The sequence below is a fragment of the Phocoena sinus genome, chromosome 4 (genome assembly GCF_008692025.1).
Source record: "Phocoena sinus isolate mPhoSin1 chromosome 4, mPhoSin1.pri, whole genome shotgun sequence".
In the NCBI taxonomy this organism is placed as follows: Eukaryota; Metazoa; Chordata; class Mammalia; order Artiodactyla; family Phocoenidae; genus Phocoena; species Phocoena sinus.
This window is the reverse complement of record NC_045766.1, coordinates 141,174,250-141,188,647: the sequence shown is the minus strand read 5'-3', so window position 1 is coordinate 141,188,647 and position 14,398 is coordinate 141,174,250. Positions and strand designations below refer to the sequence as shown.

Genomic DNA, 14,398 nt, shown 5'->3' with positions numbered 1-14,398 from the left:
TCATTGAGGAGTTTGATTAATTCATCTGTCTCTTTGTTGCCTCTTTCCAATTTATGACTGTAGACCTCCACTCCCTCAAAAGGGCTATTTATCGAGGTGTTTTTGTGTACAAAGTCAGTTTCTCCCTCTGCGTATAACAGTGATGTTTCTTGAGTACCCTGAATGATTGCCCAGTGGACCTCCTGCAGATGTGGAACTGCCACCTGGACCGTCCCATCATATTGCACAAAGAGTGCAGGAATGAGGGTCTCAGAAGATTCCTAAACTTCTGAAAGTCTCTCTGGTTTGGGATAGGAATGAAAAAATTCTCCCCGTTGGGAAGATATTATATAGTAATATTTAAAAAACAGTACTGGGAGCCATCCTCTTTTCAATAATCTTAATAATGACATACTCTGATACTAAACTACTTAGCATATCACAGAGCTAGCACCGATCTTAAAAGTGCTTCTTCTGGAGCATTATTTACGTCTGCCTATTAGGAGATTTCCCCTTAGAAACTCATTCCCATATCTGTTGGGATATTAATTTCTTTTGAAATTAATTTTATGGCCAGTTTTCTTGACACGTATTTGTCCAATAAATGACTAAAACTTTCAGAGAGCTAATTAGATGGTAAGGTAAGTTGTCTCTGTGGATAACTTAGAAAAATCATAGACTTACAGAATTCAGACCTTGAATCTTCCTATCCCAACCCCTCATTTCAAATTTGAGGAAATAAAACTGGAGAAATAAGTCTTTCGCCCACATTTGTAGAGCTGGAGGGAGGCATAACCTGGATTAGACGCACCCACGTCTCCTTATCCTGGAAGCAGAGGTCTTCCCCACACCAGGTGATGGTGTGGATCCAGGTAGCTTTATGCAAACTGTTCACGGCAGGCATGGTTCTGGGTGCTTTAGCCACATTAACTGATTGAATCATCAGAATTGACTTACTTGGTAGATATTTTTATCAAAATTCCCATTATATGTGTGGCAAGAGAACTTGCTCACTGTAAAGTGGTAGGGCCTGGATTTGAACCCAGGCAGTTGGGCTTGCAGGGTGGGCACTGGATGACATCTAGTTTGTGGAAACCCCCTCTGGGCACTTTCTGGGCTACTCCTACTGTTGGGAATGTCTGGGCAGGCTCCCTTAATCAGCATGCTTCCCTAAGTGACAGGAAGCAGAATGATTCTTTCCAAAACTGCTTTGCAACTGTCATAAACATTACTTAGGAAGAGTTGTTTTAATTGTCACCTAGTTTCGAGGATTCCCAGGAGAGGTTGCCTTTCTTGATTTTTAAATTCTTTTCCTTGATAGTCTGACATTTTTTCCTTGGTCCTCAGAGGACATGGAGGGAAGTTTCCCATCATCATAACTTCTGTTTAAGAAACTACTTCCCATGTCCAGATGTGTTTAGAGAGTAGATTAACTGCTTTTAGATATACTCATGCTTTTTAGTTCTTAGTGTAGTTTATTGTTAACAGAATGAAAGTCTTTAAGACATGAAATGTAGGTTACTTAAAAATTTTTTTCCAATAAATATATTTGATGCAATTGATACGTGTAAGATACAATGTGCATATTCAGATGGGATCCTCTCGCAATGAGCCTGTGTGTGTTACCGGGGTCCTCTTCTTGCCTTCCAGTTTTACGGGAGCCCTATACAGTCCGTGTGGAGGACCAGAAAACCATGAGAGGCAATGTTGCGGTCTTCAAGTGCATTATCCCCTCCTCGGTGGAGGCGTACATCACTGTCGTCTCATGGGAGAAAGATACCGTCTCACTCATCTCAGGTAGGACAGTGAGCTTCCCGGGCGCAGGGCGCGGGGCTCGCAGCTTGTTCTGCGTATCGAATTGGGTCTCCGTCTATATGCGCGTCATAATTAAGAATTAGTATGCGGAAAGTTGACGCTGCTGCATGATTAAATGTGATGACAGTGTTTTCTGTTGGTTTATGTGGCTCGACTCAGATATTCTCCAGTGAATTGACCGGTGGATAGAAATTAGTTCCTTGCACTATGAATATAATCATTATGTTACTTTAAAAAGGAAATTTTGTTTTTATTTCTGCTCCTGGGAAGAGGAAAGTAGGATTACTGTGTCTGTGAGCGACCTCAGTGCTGATATCGTGATATTCTCTATAATCTGGAAAATGGAAACCCTGATTTCATGCTGTTCTCACCTTTTCAAATGTCTTCAGAGTTATGTGGCCTCTTTCTTGAAGATTCTATTTGGAATATGTAGTCAGCACTGAAATATATATATGTCTATTTATATCTGTATATATATGTAAATAAATAATTTCCTGGTTTATTTTTGGTATCTAGAAATGCTACCGCTGAAGTCTAGCTTCTAAGAAGTTGTGGCTCTACTTTTCTCACGGTTTTTAAGCTGAGTTCTTGGTCCTTTTGCTACTTATCTGGAAAGGCTATGCAGACACTAGGCTCACTTTTTCTGTTTTGCACATCTTTGGGTAATGCCTGTTGGATACTTTTGGAAAACAGTCGTGATGAGCATTGAATGGGGTATAATGGTATAAATGATTGCTTTTCTTTACATGTCCCCTGTGCCCACGTGTGCGAGTGCACGCACACACACACGCACACACACAATTTATTGTAACTCTTGAATACCACCAACTTTGTGTCAGCTTGCAGAGGTAAGAAATTGGAACTGAACTCCCATGGTGAAAGAGCATTTTTATATGGCTTATTGATTTGCTGGACAGTCTAGGTTACTATTACGACAAGGGCCGTCAAAAACATCACTGAACCATCACACAAATCAAAAATTAGATTTGCACATTACAGGAACTAGGATGTAATAGATGTTTCTGGCTTTCCGTAACGCCATCTTTACAGTGAATCTGAAGTCCCTCACACTTTACTGAACAATACATTCCTTGCTGTTATGTTAATTAATCATAGTAATTTGTTAACTTAGAATGTTGAAAAAATACTAAGCTTAAGACCTGAAACGTGATTGCAGTAATCAGAATAGAGACTCACCTGTACAGTTTTATTTGCACATTTCGATTGTTTAATGGTCTTACTCGCTTTGCTTCAGAGGTCATTTTAGTTTCTTGATAGCAGATGGAGAGATGTGATGACAGTCAGTCTGGCTGAGCCCAGAATCAGAGTCAGGAGCTCTCAAAAGTACACAGCAGGGGGCTTGTGGGTTCAGGGAAGGGGAGAAATTGGGGTGATATTTGCAGTCTCCCACACTCAGGGGCCATCAAATACGCAACCTCAGTGTCTGCCCTAGGAGGGGAAGAGAGCAGGGGAGAATGACAAACTGCCTCTAAGAGCTTCTCCTTGGAGGTGACAGATGTCATTCCTGTTCATATTTAATTGGCGAAGCAAGTCACATGGCCGTGTCTGACTCCAATGGGGCATGTGCCTGGAAGGAGAGAACTGGAAACATGGATGAGAAATAGAAGTATCGACCGTGAGGTTATAGACCTACATCTGTATCTGTATCTATCTAATCTATATATCTGTATCTCTAGCTATTCTTACGTTTCCCAGACATCTTTAATTAATGGTATGCTTTTATTCAGTTTTCACCTCTTTGTAATCTATGTGAATAGACTTTTTTCTCCTTCCCCCCAGGAACCTAATTAAAATAAGACGAGAGGAGTTGTGTGTCTGGTCAGTGGAGGGGATGCTGCCACGTAAACAGTTGATACCTTGCCGATAAGAACTGCTGACCCCGTGTCCTCTCCTCAGTCATGCGTTGGAGCTTTATCCTTTGGCAAAATTTTTAAAACGACACAGCATGGACTGTGGGCTTTTCTTTTTTCACAAAAGTATCAGAAAACCAATATTGTACAGGCTCTTACCTCATTAAGGGATACATCCATAGTAAGGTTTTGTTGTTTATAAGCAAGCTATTTAAACAAACACAAGTTATCCCCAAGATGCTGCACGTGGCAGAGAGAGAGAGAGGTTGAGACACATACAGAAAGAGATATTTTTATACTCAGGTATTTCAACCTGAGGACGGGGCCCCAAAGCAGTGTTATGGTCTGTAAGTAGAAAGTCTGGAATCACACCCTGTAATGGAACTTACTGTCGCTTACTGTCAGACCCAGTTCCCAGTGCCTGAGCCCCATCCTCTGAGGCTGCAAAAATGCCCAGGGAAGGAGGTGATGAAGCCACTGGAAATGACAAAATGGTTAAAAAGTGTAGGAATCTTAATAAAAAACAGTTTCGGGTGGTTTAGATGGAGAAGGGTTACATTTCTCCTTAGGGCCCAGAGTGTGGCAGGGCACAGGTAGCCACACGTAGGGGGCAGGGAGGCTCTGCGGAGGAGGCTGGGACCTCCCTTCAGCACGTCCCAAGGGCTGAGTGGTGGCGGGGGCAGTACTGGGGCGTCTAGACTGGAGGGGATGACCCTGCCCAGCACAGAGGTCCCAGGGATGGAGAGGCATTTCTTGAGTTGGCTCTGAGTTCAGAAGAGACATCCTGGATGCTATATGTAAAAGGTGAATTCATCTCAGTTTGTAAATAAACTGAGGGCTCCTGAAACTCCTTGTTGAGCTTGGCTAGATGGTCAGCGGCTGTCAGCCTGCCTCTCTCCCCTGGGTCTGCAGTAAGCCTGGCCGGGAAGCTTGTCCCAGCAAAGCACATCTACTCTGCCCAGACCATCTCCTGAATTTCTGATTCTCTAGGTGAAGAAAAGCAAGGACCTAGATCAGCTATGAAACAGGCCTGTGTGAGGACCCTTGTGCTGTGAGGTTGGGGGAGGACCAGAGGGGTGCTGGTGGGGCTGCCTTGAGAAAGCTCAGAGCTAGGGGCAGACAAGAGGGGGTTCGGCGGCCTGTGCAGGCGAGGCCTGTCCACCAAGGTGACGTTCCGGTGCCACCGCTCAGCCCCATGGGGCCAGAGCCTGGGGGACCAGAGTAGCAAAGGCCTGCTCTTAGCAGATGAGTCTTGGGGCTCGAGGCCAGGGCTCTTGGGCAGTCAGCTAAGGTAAATGGTTATCTGTTGTCTAGGCTTTCCTTTTCAAAGGAAAAGAAATTTAAGGTGCGTGTATACCTATAAAAAGAAACACAAAGGCTTCTATTGGCACAGCATACTAATTTTGCCCGTTATCTTGGTTGAGAGAATCGGGGACTGCGTTACATTCTCACAGGGGTGAGCGCGCCAGCCACGGTCTGTCTGGGTTTCCATGGGAGCAGCGTGGTGTCACAGGCCATTCTGACTGTGGCATCACTGGCTTAATGCACGTTGGGTCATGCCCTGATTTCTTCCCAGGGAGGTTTCGCGTTGGCCTGGATGTTGGCTCAGGAATCAAGTTGTGCCTCTTTGTCATGTGACATCATTAGATCACTGATGTTAAGAAATGTAAATGGGTTCATTAATTTTGATCAGTCTTCAGACGGACTACTTCAGTGGTCTTGGTATAGCCTGAATGTTTGCGTTCAAAATTCATGTTGAAGTCCTAACCCCCAGTGGGATGGTATTTGGAGGTGGGGCCTTTGGGAGGTGATTAAGGTTAGATGAGGTCATGAGGGTGTGGCCCCCACGATGGGATTCGTGTCCTTGTAAGCAGAGAACGGAGCTCTCTCTCCAGCATGTGAGGATAGAGTGAGAAGGTGGCTGTCTGCATCCCAGAAATCCGAAAGAAGGCTCTCACGACACCCCAACCGTGCTGGCACCCTGGTCTCTGACTTCAGCCTCCAGAGCTGTCAGAAGTAAATGTCTGTTGTTTAAGCCCCCCGCCCCGCCATCTGTGGTATTTTGTTTTAGCAGCAGAGCTAAAGGGAAGGAATCTCATAATTCCCCCCGGGAAAGGAAAGGCTCATTGCACCTGATGCTGCTGTGCCCTCTGTTTTGCTGTCTACCTGGGCCCCAGGACACCCCGTGGTTGACCCTCACTCTCAGACTCCAGCAGTGGATGATAAGAGGCTTGTAAATGTGTGGAGACAAAGTATCTCAGGCACAGGCACACACCCGTGCATGTAAAGTCCTCTATTAATATGGTGGCCCCTGACTTACTGCCTTCCTGAAATAAGCCAGGAAAAACAAGCATGATGAAGCCTGAATGCATTTCTAAAGCACGCTTATCACTTCTCTTCCTCTAAGCAAAAATGAGATCCTTTGGATATCAGATGTTAATGTAACCCAATAAAAATGTAGTAGTTTGTGGGGTCTTCCCTGGTGGAGCAGTGGTTAAGAATCCACCTGCCAATGCAGGGGCCATGGGTTCGAGCCCTGGTCCGGGAAGATCCCACATGCCGCGGAGCAACTAAGCCCGTGCACCACAACTACTGAGCCCGTGTGCCACAACTACTGAAGCCCGCGTGCCTAGAGCCTGTGCTCCGCAACAAGAGAAGCCACCGCAGTGAGAAGCCCGCGCACCGCGATGAAAAAGTAGCCCCCGCTCGCTGCAACTAGAGAAAGCCCGCACGCAGGAACGAAGACCCAACACAGCCAAAAATAAATGAATAAATAAATAAATAAATTTTAAAAATGTAGTAGTTTGAGTAGGGATGCACTGTGGGAGGTTCTGCTGATGTGGGGATGGATATGTAGGACACCATCCTGGAAAAGAACAGTATCAACAGCTTTACAGCCGGGTTTCACTGAATGGCCTTTTGTGAATTTCTTCCCGATTAAGGAGGCCAGCAATCAGAGAGCCCAGCGTTCCGTGTCTGTTTTCCTCCGATAAAATTCTGACAGTCTCCCTGGGGGTTTAGCTACATTAACATCAAAGACACAGCCCTAGGGTAACCGGATTTGGAAAATGGGAAGCACAAACATTCCCAGAGGATCTACCTCCCTCTCTTGCACTGGCCCAAATTTCGGTTTCAGTATCTCCCATCTGAACGCCTCTATTAGTGATGTGACTCAAGGAGAATTTTATCTCTTAGGATCAATGAGTTTAAGTCCAAGGATGATCATCTTCTTCCTGTATTTCAAGTAAAAGTGAACAGTTTTCTGCCCAGGTTAAATATCAAAGGACCTCAGCCTAGTACTTCACATGAAACGTTTGTTGTGGGTTTTGGATGCTGTATTTGGGTCTGGTCATCATAGATAAGGCAGGGCCTATGCTTTAGGAAGCATCTCCCTCTCCAGGCCCCCGTGGAGATGGCTTCCGCTTTTAGGGAGCTCAGGGGAGAGATTACTGTGCTATGTGGGGTGTGAGTGCTGTGAGAGCCATATGGGCAGACGTTACAAGAACACACACCTTCTCATGATTTTTCCTGGGGAGATCACTTCATAAAAGAAGTGATCTTTTAAGAAAGTCTTTGCATTTTGGGATGGGAAAAATAATTACATCGTATATATGAGGCAAGGTTTTCCTTAAGCACGTTTCAGCAGACTTAAAATGAAAGCAGATTTGATGTGTTCTGTGCTCTTTGGGAAGGAGAGAGGAGCACGACTGTAGCGGGCCGGGGGCGGGGGGCGGTGATGCTGCGGTGGGCGGTGCAGTATTTGCCTGCCGTGTTCTGTTTGTGTAACGCAGGGCTCTGTGAGCCCATGGTCCCTCTTTCCAAGGCACTTGCGTTTTAATTTTACTCCTAGTCACTAGGCATTTTCAAGGCAATCTCCTACATAGCTGCTCAGGTTGCCATGGCGATGAGACCCGATTCTGCCCTCAAGGTGCTTATGAGCAAAAGGAATGAGATCGACATCAAAATGATGTAAGGGGCAGACCTGTAATCACCTGAAAGCTTCATTTTTGATTTTTAAGGTACCGGAGAGTTGCAGAATTAAAAGAAGCATTTCTTTAACATTCACTAAAAATAAATTTATAGGACCAAATGAAAACTGTAAGAGAAATATCTTTCTATCTATCTATCTATCTACTTATCTATCCATCCATCAGTCCATCTACCTATCATCTATCTGTACTGATTTTCAGCAAATAGGATCCTCATTTCAAATACAAGAAATTATTCTTCACACAGGAGGTATACAGCAGACTGGAATTCAAAGGGTGGAGAGATGTAATATTTTCACTGTGTTTATTTTGGGGAGTGGAATAATATATTCCATGTGGAAGTTTACTGGAAGGGAGAGTCCTGTTCTCTTTCTTTTTAAAAACCATTAATTGATGATAATTTTGCCATTTAAGTCCGTTGCTCACTAAATTAGTTTTTACATGTTATTCTACTGCCACCTGGAAGTAATTAGAAACAGGGTTGTTTACAGATCTGGAGAAAGCTCACATGACAGTGAGATTAGAGGTCATATTGATGAGGGGCTCAAGCCCGGCTTTTCAAAAATGACCAGCTAATGAGACCCGGGAAGACCCCGAGCAAACAGAGAGCCTACTACTAGCCTTCATAAAGAAGGCAAATCCCCACTCCCAAAATTAGAAGCTGTACATTGTAGATTATAGCCTGAAACAAACAAACAAAATATGTTTCTGACTTTTGAACTCCTGAGGGAGGGAGAGAGACCCATCGTAGTAGGCATGTTAACATAATATTTATACAAGAAAAGGAAATGAGAGAGAAGGGTAGCAAATTTTGCCTGGAGCATCTCTGGAGTGCTGGTGTGTGTGTGTGTGTGTGTGTGTGTGTGTGTGTGTGTATGTGTATTTGTGTGTGTGAAACACTCTATCTGCTGTGAAGGTGTTGGTCATTAGGTCAGCCTAAAATGCCCTTTGATTTCCTACTCTGAGTGTTACCAGGAGAACATGGCTTCTAATTGCAGCTCTGACACAGATTAGCTGGGTAGTGCAGGGGAAGTGACTCTTTCTTTTGCCGCAGCCTCCTCACGGGATGAACGTTAGTTTCATTGGTTCCCCTCACAATAAAATAACAGGATATTAAAATTACAAACTGAATATTCCACTTCTCAAGCCAACTACTGTCCAAGTTATTTTTTTTTTCTTCTTAGATTTAATCTCATAAAATTTTAATGTTAGGCATGTGTCAGAGGTTCGGTCATTCATTGGCAAGACTCCCAGGGTTCTGCATATAATCATACCGTATGCGCTGCTGGGATTTATCACAGTGTGAAAGGGTACAGAGCACAATCAGGAAAGGGGAAGGTACATGGGGAGAGGTCTGGAGGAAACCAGGTGCAAGCTTCCAAGAGTTCTTTCCCCACAGAGGATGTGCTTATTATCCCAGCAGAGAGCAGTGACAACAGATGGATACAGAATGCCATCCACCGGGGAGCTCATTAAAGACTTGGTGCCCAAAGTTTTTACTGGAGGGCTGGTCACATAGGCATGTGCATGGCATGTCCCCAAATTCCAGACTCCTAGAAGGAAAGTAGGTCTTCCACGTAAACAGTATTGTTTATACATTTTAATCACAGCGAGCCACTCTTATCCATTGTGGGGGGCAGGAACCCTCCCAGAATTCCAGTTCCCAGACACCAGCCAAGGGTCAACTTGCAACAGGCCTTTCTAGGGGTAGCAATCTCAGACCAGCTGTGTTAACTCTTGCCTGTACAACGCAACTTCAATGATGGTGCCTCGTTATTATTATTATTATTATTATTTTGGCCACGCTGGTGGGGCTTGTGGGATCTTAGTTCCCCGACCAGGGATTGAACCCATGCCCTTGGTAATAAAAGCAGAGAGTCTTAACTACTGGACTACCAGGGAATTCCTGATGGTGCCTCGTTATTTTCACTCATTTTTCCCCTCATTCAACCATCGCTTTTTGCATATCCCCAGCACCAAATGTTGGAAAAATCAATTGAATAAGACAATCTATACTTGGAGTACTTTATCACGTAATATCCATATATTCACAGCCTTTACATAGATCTCACCCCAGATTCTCTAATATCCCCAAACACACTGACCCAGATTCTTTCCTAGCTCTACCTGAATGTCAATACAGTTTTACTTTATGTTCAGCTGTTAGGGATCTCCTACCTGTTCTCTTCTCTACCTGCAATGTTTCGTTCTTTCTAGACATGAGAAGTAGATGGCAAGCCAAGTCAATGAGATGTTATTTGGACCCCAGTGCATTTTCCGGTCTCTTGCTCCTCTGTGAGATTTCATCTCAGGGAAGTTGAAGACAATAACAGGATCATTAACAAAATATTATCAGGCAGTGATGACAATGAATAATACTGTTGACGTTAGCATTATCAAGCTCAAATCAGATGTCATGAATTGAAATTTGCTTGGGCAACGTGCCATAGTATACGAAAGCAGGGTTCAAGATTTCGAAACATAGTTTTTGACTCAGAATAAGTGGTTAGTGTGAAATCAAGGCCAAGACCTGAGATGAACATGAATTATGCGGGGCTCTTGGTGTTGCTTCCCATGCATTAGGCAAGTCCAAGTGGAAGAAAGTCCCTTACTATGTGTGTCTGTGGCAGGAGCTCCAGAGAACCACCAAGCAGAGGCACCACAGTTGTCTGCCCTTTGTGACTTTATCTCCAGGCAGATGGGGCAGGATAGTAAACTTCTAGCATCCTAGACTTCTTCCCTCCTCAGCATCCCTATCGCCCCTGGAATCCCCAGTCCAGGTAGTTGCCACCATGTTCTTTCCCCTCCTCCAGCCTGCTGAGCTGGCTGGAGACCGGGTACCCTGACCATTCACAACAATTAATTTTAACTGCCCTTCATGGTCTCTCCAGATCTTTGGATATTTCTGCTGATCTGCTTTGTGTTGTTGAAAGTGGCTTTCCCAAGCTTTTCCTGGGAGTTCTTAAGGCCCTCATTCCCAGCCCACTGTGGGTCTACTCTCTAATGTGCAAAAGGTAATATCTTTTTACTTCATTGAGTCTGAAACCACCTCTCTCTGATGACCCCTCCTACCTCAGACATTGTATTTGTCCTGTTTTCTCTCACAGGAAGAGATGGCCCTCTTTCCTTCCAGTCTACTCCCAACCAGCACTGTGGCCATGATTCCCCCTTGCCTTTTCTAGGACCCGGTTCCGTCATTTCTCTCCTCTATTGCCACCATCGCCTCCTCAGTGATTACTGTATTTCTTATGACACACGTGCTCAGCTCCCCCAGTTTTAAAGAAAACTTTCCCCTTGCCAGCTTTCATTCATTCTGTTTTCCCCTGGAAAACTTATTAAAAGAATAGTCTATACTCATTGCTACTCCTAGTCTGTACTGATTTGGGCTATGCCTCTTACATTTTACTGCAACTCACCTTGTCAAGGTCACTCGTGGCATCCTAGTGTCAGATCCCAAGGTCATCTCTTGGTGCAAGTTCTCTCTGACTTCCTTCTCCCTTGGGTGCCCTGTTACACTGCCTGGGTGACTTTCTCCTGTCTATATCTTCATGATCTCTTTCCTTGAGTTCACATCTTTTCTTCCGTGCTCATAAATGTGAGTAGCCCCCAGAACTCAGTCCTCCCCACCTCTCCCTCTCAGTCTCCAATTTCTCTGTTGTTCATTTCCTCCCTTTCTCAGGCTTCATCCACGACTTCTGCATTGATGACCCTGACACTGGCTCTGTCTCCTCTCCTGGGATTGATTGATCCCCACTGCCTGCTCCCTTCCTGCCATTTCCAGCTGAGGATAACTAACGCAGAGCTAAGCATTTCTCACAACCACGAATGGATTTGCCTTGGCATTACTCTTTTTTTTTTTTTCCCCAGGTAGTAACTATTAGTTTCCAAAGAATCACAACCTAGGTGGCTTGAAAAAACAGAAATTTATTCTATCACAGGTCTGGAAGTCAGAGGTCCAAGATCAAGGTCTCAGGAAGGCTGTGTTCTCTCTGGAGGCTCTGAGGGAAAAATTGTTCCATGTGTCTCTCCTAGTCTCTGGTGCTTGCAATAATCCTTGGTGTTCCTGAGCTTGTGGACACACCACTCCAATCTCACTCTCTGTTGTCACGTGGCTGTCTTCCTCTGTGTGTGACTCTGTGTCTCTTTTCTTATGAGGACACCAATCATGTTGGATTAAGGACCCACCCTACTCCAGTATGATCTCATCTTGACTAATTACATCTGCAATGACCCTATTTTCAAATAAGGTCGCATTCTGAGGTTCCAGGAAGGACGTGAATTTTGGGAGAACACTATTCAACCCACTACATTAATAAATCCTTTCAGTTCCTTTTTGACCCTCTCTCGTAGTTTACATCTTTCTATTTCCTGCTTGACACATAATAGACAATGCATATTAGAGGAGATCTTTAAAATTTGTTTTTAAAGGAAGGAAACAAAAAGCAGAAAGCCTCAGCAGTGTGGCAAGAGGTACCAATACCCGGCTGTTCGTGTGCTGTCCGCCACTCCACCCCAGCTATGTCAGAACGCCAGCTGGCAGCCTCCTCCCCAGCCGTCTCTCCTCCAGCTGCATGTAGCTCACACTGGGTCACACTGGGTTGGGAGCCAGGATGGGACAGAATCAAGATGGTCCAGGGCCAGGACACCAGGGCTGTAGACTAACGGCTTGACTTATATTTTCAGATCATGCTATGGACTGAATTGTGCTCCCACCCCCCTAATGCATAAGGTCTAACCCCCAATGTGGACGTATCTGGAGATGGGGTCTGTAGATGGTAATTAAGGTTAGGTGGGATCATAAAGGTTGGGCCCTAATCCAATAGGACTGTGGCCTTATAAGAGGAAGACATGTGAGTCCACAGCAAGAAGGGAAGACATCTCACCAGACCTCAACCATGCTGGGACCCTAATCTCAGACTTCCAGTCTCCAGAACTGTGAGAAATACATATGTGCTATTTAAGCCCGAGTCTGTGGTGCTCTGTTGCAGCAGCCCGAGCTGGCTAACAGATAATATGCATGTAAACTCATTTTCTGAATCTAATTCTGCAATTCCTGAACTGCACGTGTTACACTGCTTCCCTACTCAACTTTTTGGATTATGTATCAATAATACCACGTGTTACGAAGCAACTTGATGACACAGTGATCACTCATGTTTTTGTTAAATGGTACTATTTTCAGGTGCAGTGGATTGTTTGGCGTCTCAGAGTCCTGTGTTTCCCTTCTCTGTGGAAAGTGGGTCAGTTATTGATGGAAAAATGGAGACTACAGTGCCCCACCCTATCCATGGGGGATACAATCCAAGCCCTCCAGTGGATGTCTGAAACTATGGAGAGTCCCAAATCCTATATATACTGCGATCTGCCCTATATATACATACATAGCTATGATAAAGTTTAATTGATAAATTAGGCGCAGTAAGAGAATATCTTAGTTGCCGGCATCACTATTCTTGGGCACTGGGGCCATTATTAAGTAAAGTAGGTGTTACTAGAACCAAGAGGGTTACTAAGTGACTGACGGGTAGGTAGCTTATTTGGTATGGATACGCTAGACAAAGTGGTGATGCATATATCCCGTGTGGGATGGAGTGGGATGGGGCAAAATTTTGTCATGCTACTGAGAACAGGCACACAATTTAAAAGTTATAAATTATTTATTTCTGGAATTTTCCGCTTAATATTTTTGGACCTCAGGTGACAGTGGGTAACTGAAACCTCAGAAAGCAAAACCATGGATAAGGGGGAGCGACTATACATTTCCCAAATGACGAGTGGTCTGAAAACTTACATGCAATTAAATTTTCCCCCCAAAATACCCCAAATTCCAAAGTCAATTCCAAGGTAACTCTAGTTTTATTAGATGAACAATCACTTTGTACTGAAACATCTACAACTAAGCCATATTTGGACAATTGCATTCACTATGCTGTGTCCATGTGTAGAGAAGTAGTGAGAATATTTATAGACTATTTCAGGCTCTTTAGTTTCTGGAATATCGTGATGATGCCCAGTATTTACTGCTCAGAAGTGGGCTGTATAAAGATTAAAAATTCCCAGCACACGTTGCTTTGCAGGAGGGCGTAGTTGAGATGTTCTTTTCAGAGATGCTGATAAGCAGACAGAGTAAATAAGGAAATATAGGCTTCTTAACATCTCCCAGTTGGGTCACATGCTCTTCCAGGGAAGGTTTCAAGCTTCTGCCCGCCTTCCATTTTGCCAAATCTGCACGAGGGCTTGAGTTTGAACTCAGAGACACCAGGCTTTGGATCTCAATTTCACAGCTGTGGGAGCTTCAACAGTTAATTGCCTCTCTGTGGAATTGGACACAGCATTTTTATAAAGATTAGAAATGCCAGGCAAGGTGTTCCTTTATAGCCAGTTTCTGCTCTCTGGCTGTGCACTCGGCTATCTCATCAGAAGGTACAAGGTTGGAGTCTGAAGCCACTGTCCACATCCACGTTCCAGGCCCCCCACGGACCACGCTGTGACCTTGCACTAATCACATAGTCTTTCTTTGCCTGTTTCCTCAGTCATAAAATGGTAACAATAGAATGTTGACACATTCCAATGAGTGAATACACGTAAAGTGCTTAGGACAGTGTTTGACATAAATTTTGGCATTATTAATCTTGTAATTCTTATCTCCTATCTATCTAAAGTGTTCCTCCAGAAACTGGGTGGTCAGGACTCCATGGTCCAAAACAAATAAGAAGTTGCTGTGTGGAGCTTGTTAGGGGTACG

General features: G+C 44.4%; 1 protein-coding gene across 1 annotated transcript in view; it reads left to right on the top strand.

Moving 5' to 3' along the window:
* Positions 1-14,398, top strand: part of DSCAM (DS cell adhesion molecule) — a gene marked incomplete at its 5' end in the record, with an annotated part of 749,720 nt that overhangs the window by 133,799 nt on the left and 601,523 nt on the right. Inside the window, one exon of the mRNA XM_032629458.1 lies at positions 1,630-1,776. Within this exon, the coding sequence (XP_032485349.1) occupies positions 1,630-1,776 (147 nt within the window). The remainder of the gene's footprint in view (positions 1-1,629; positions 1,777-14,398) is intronic.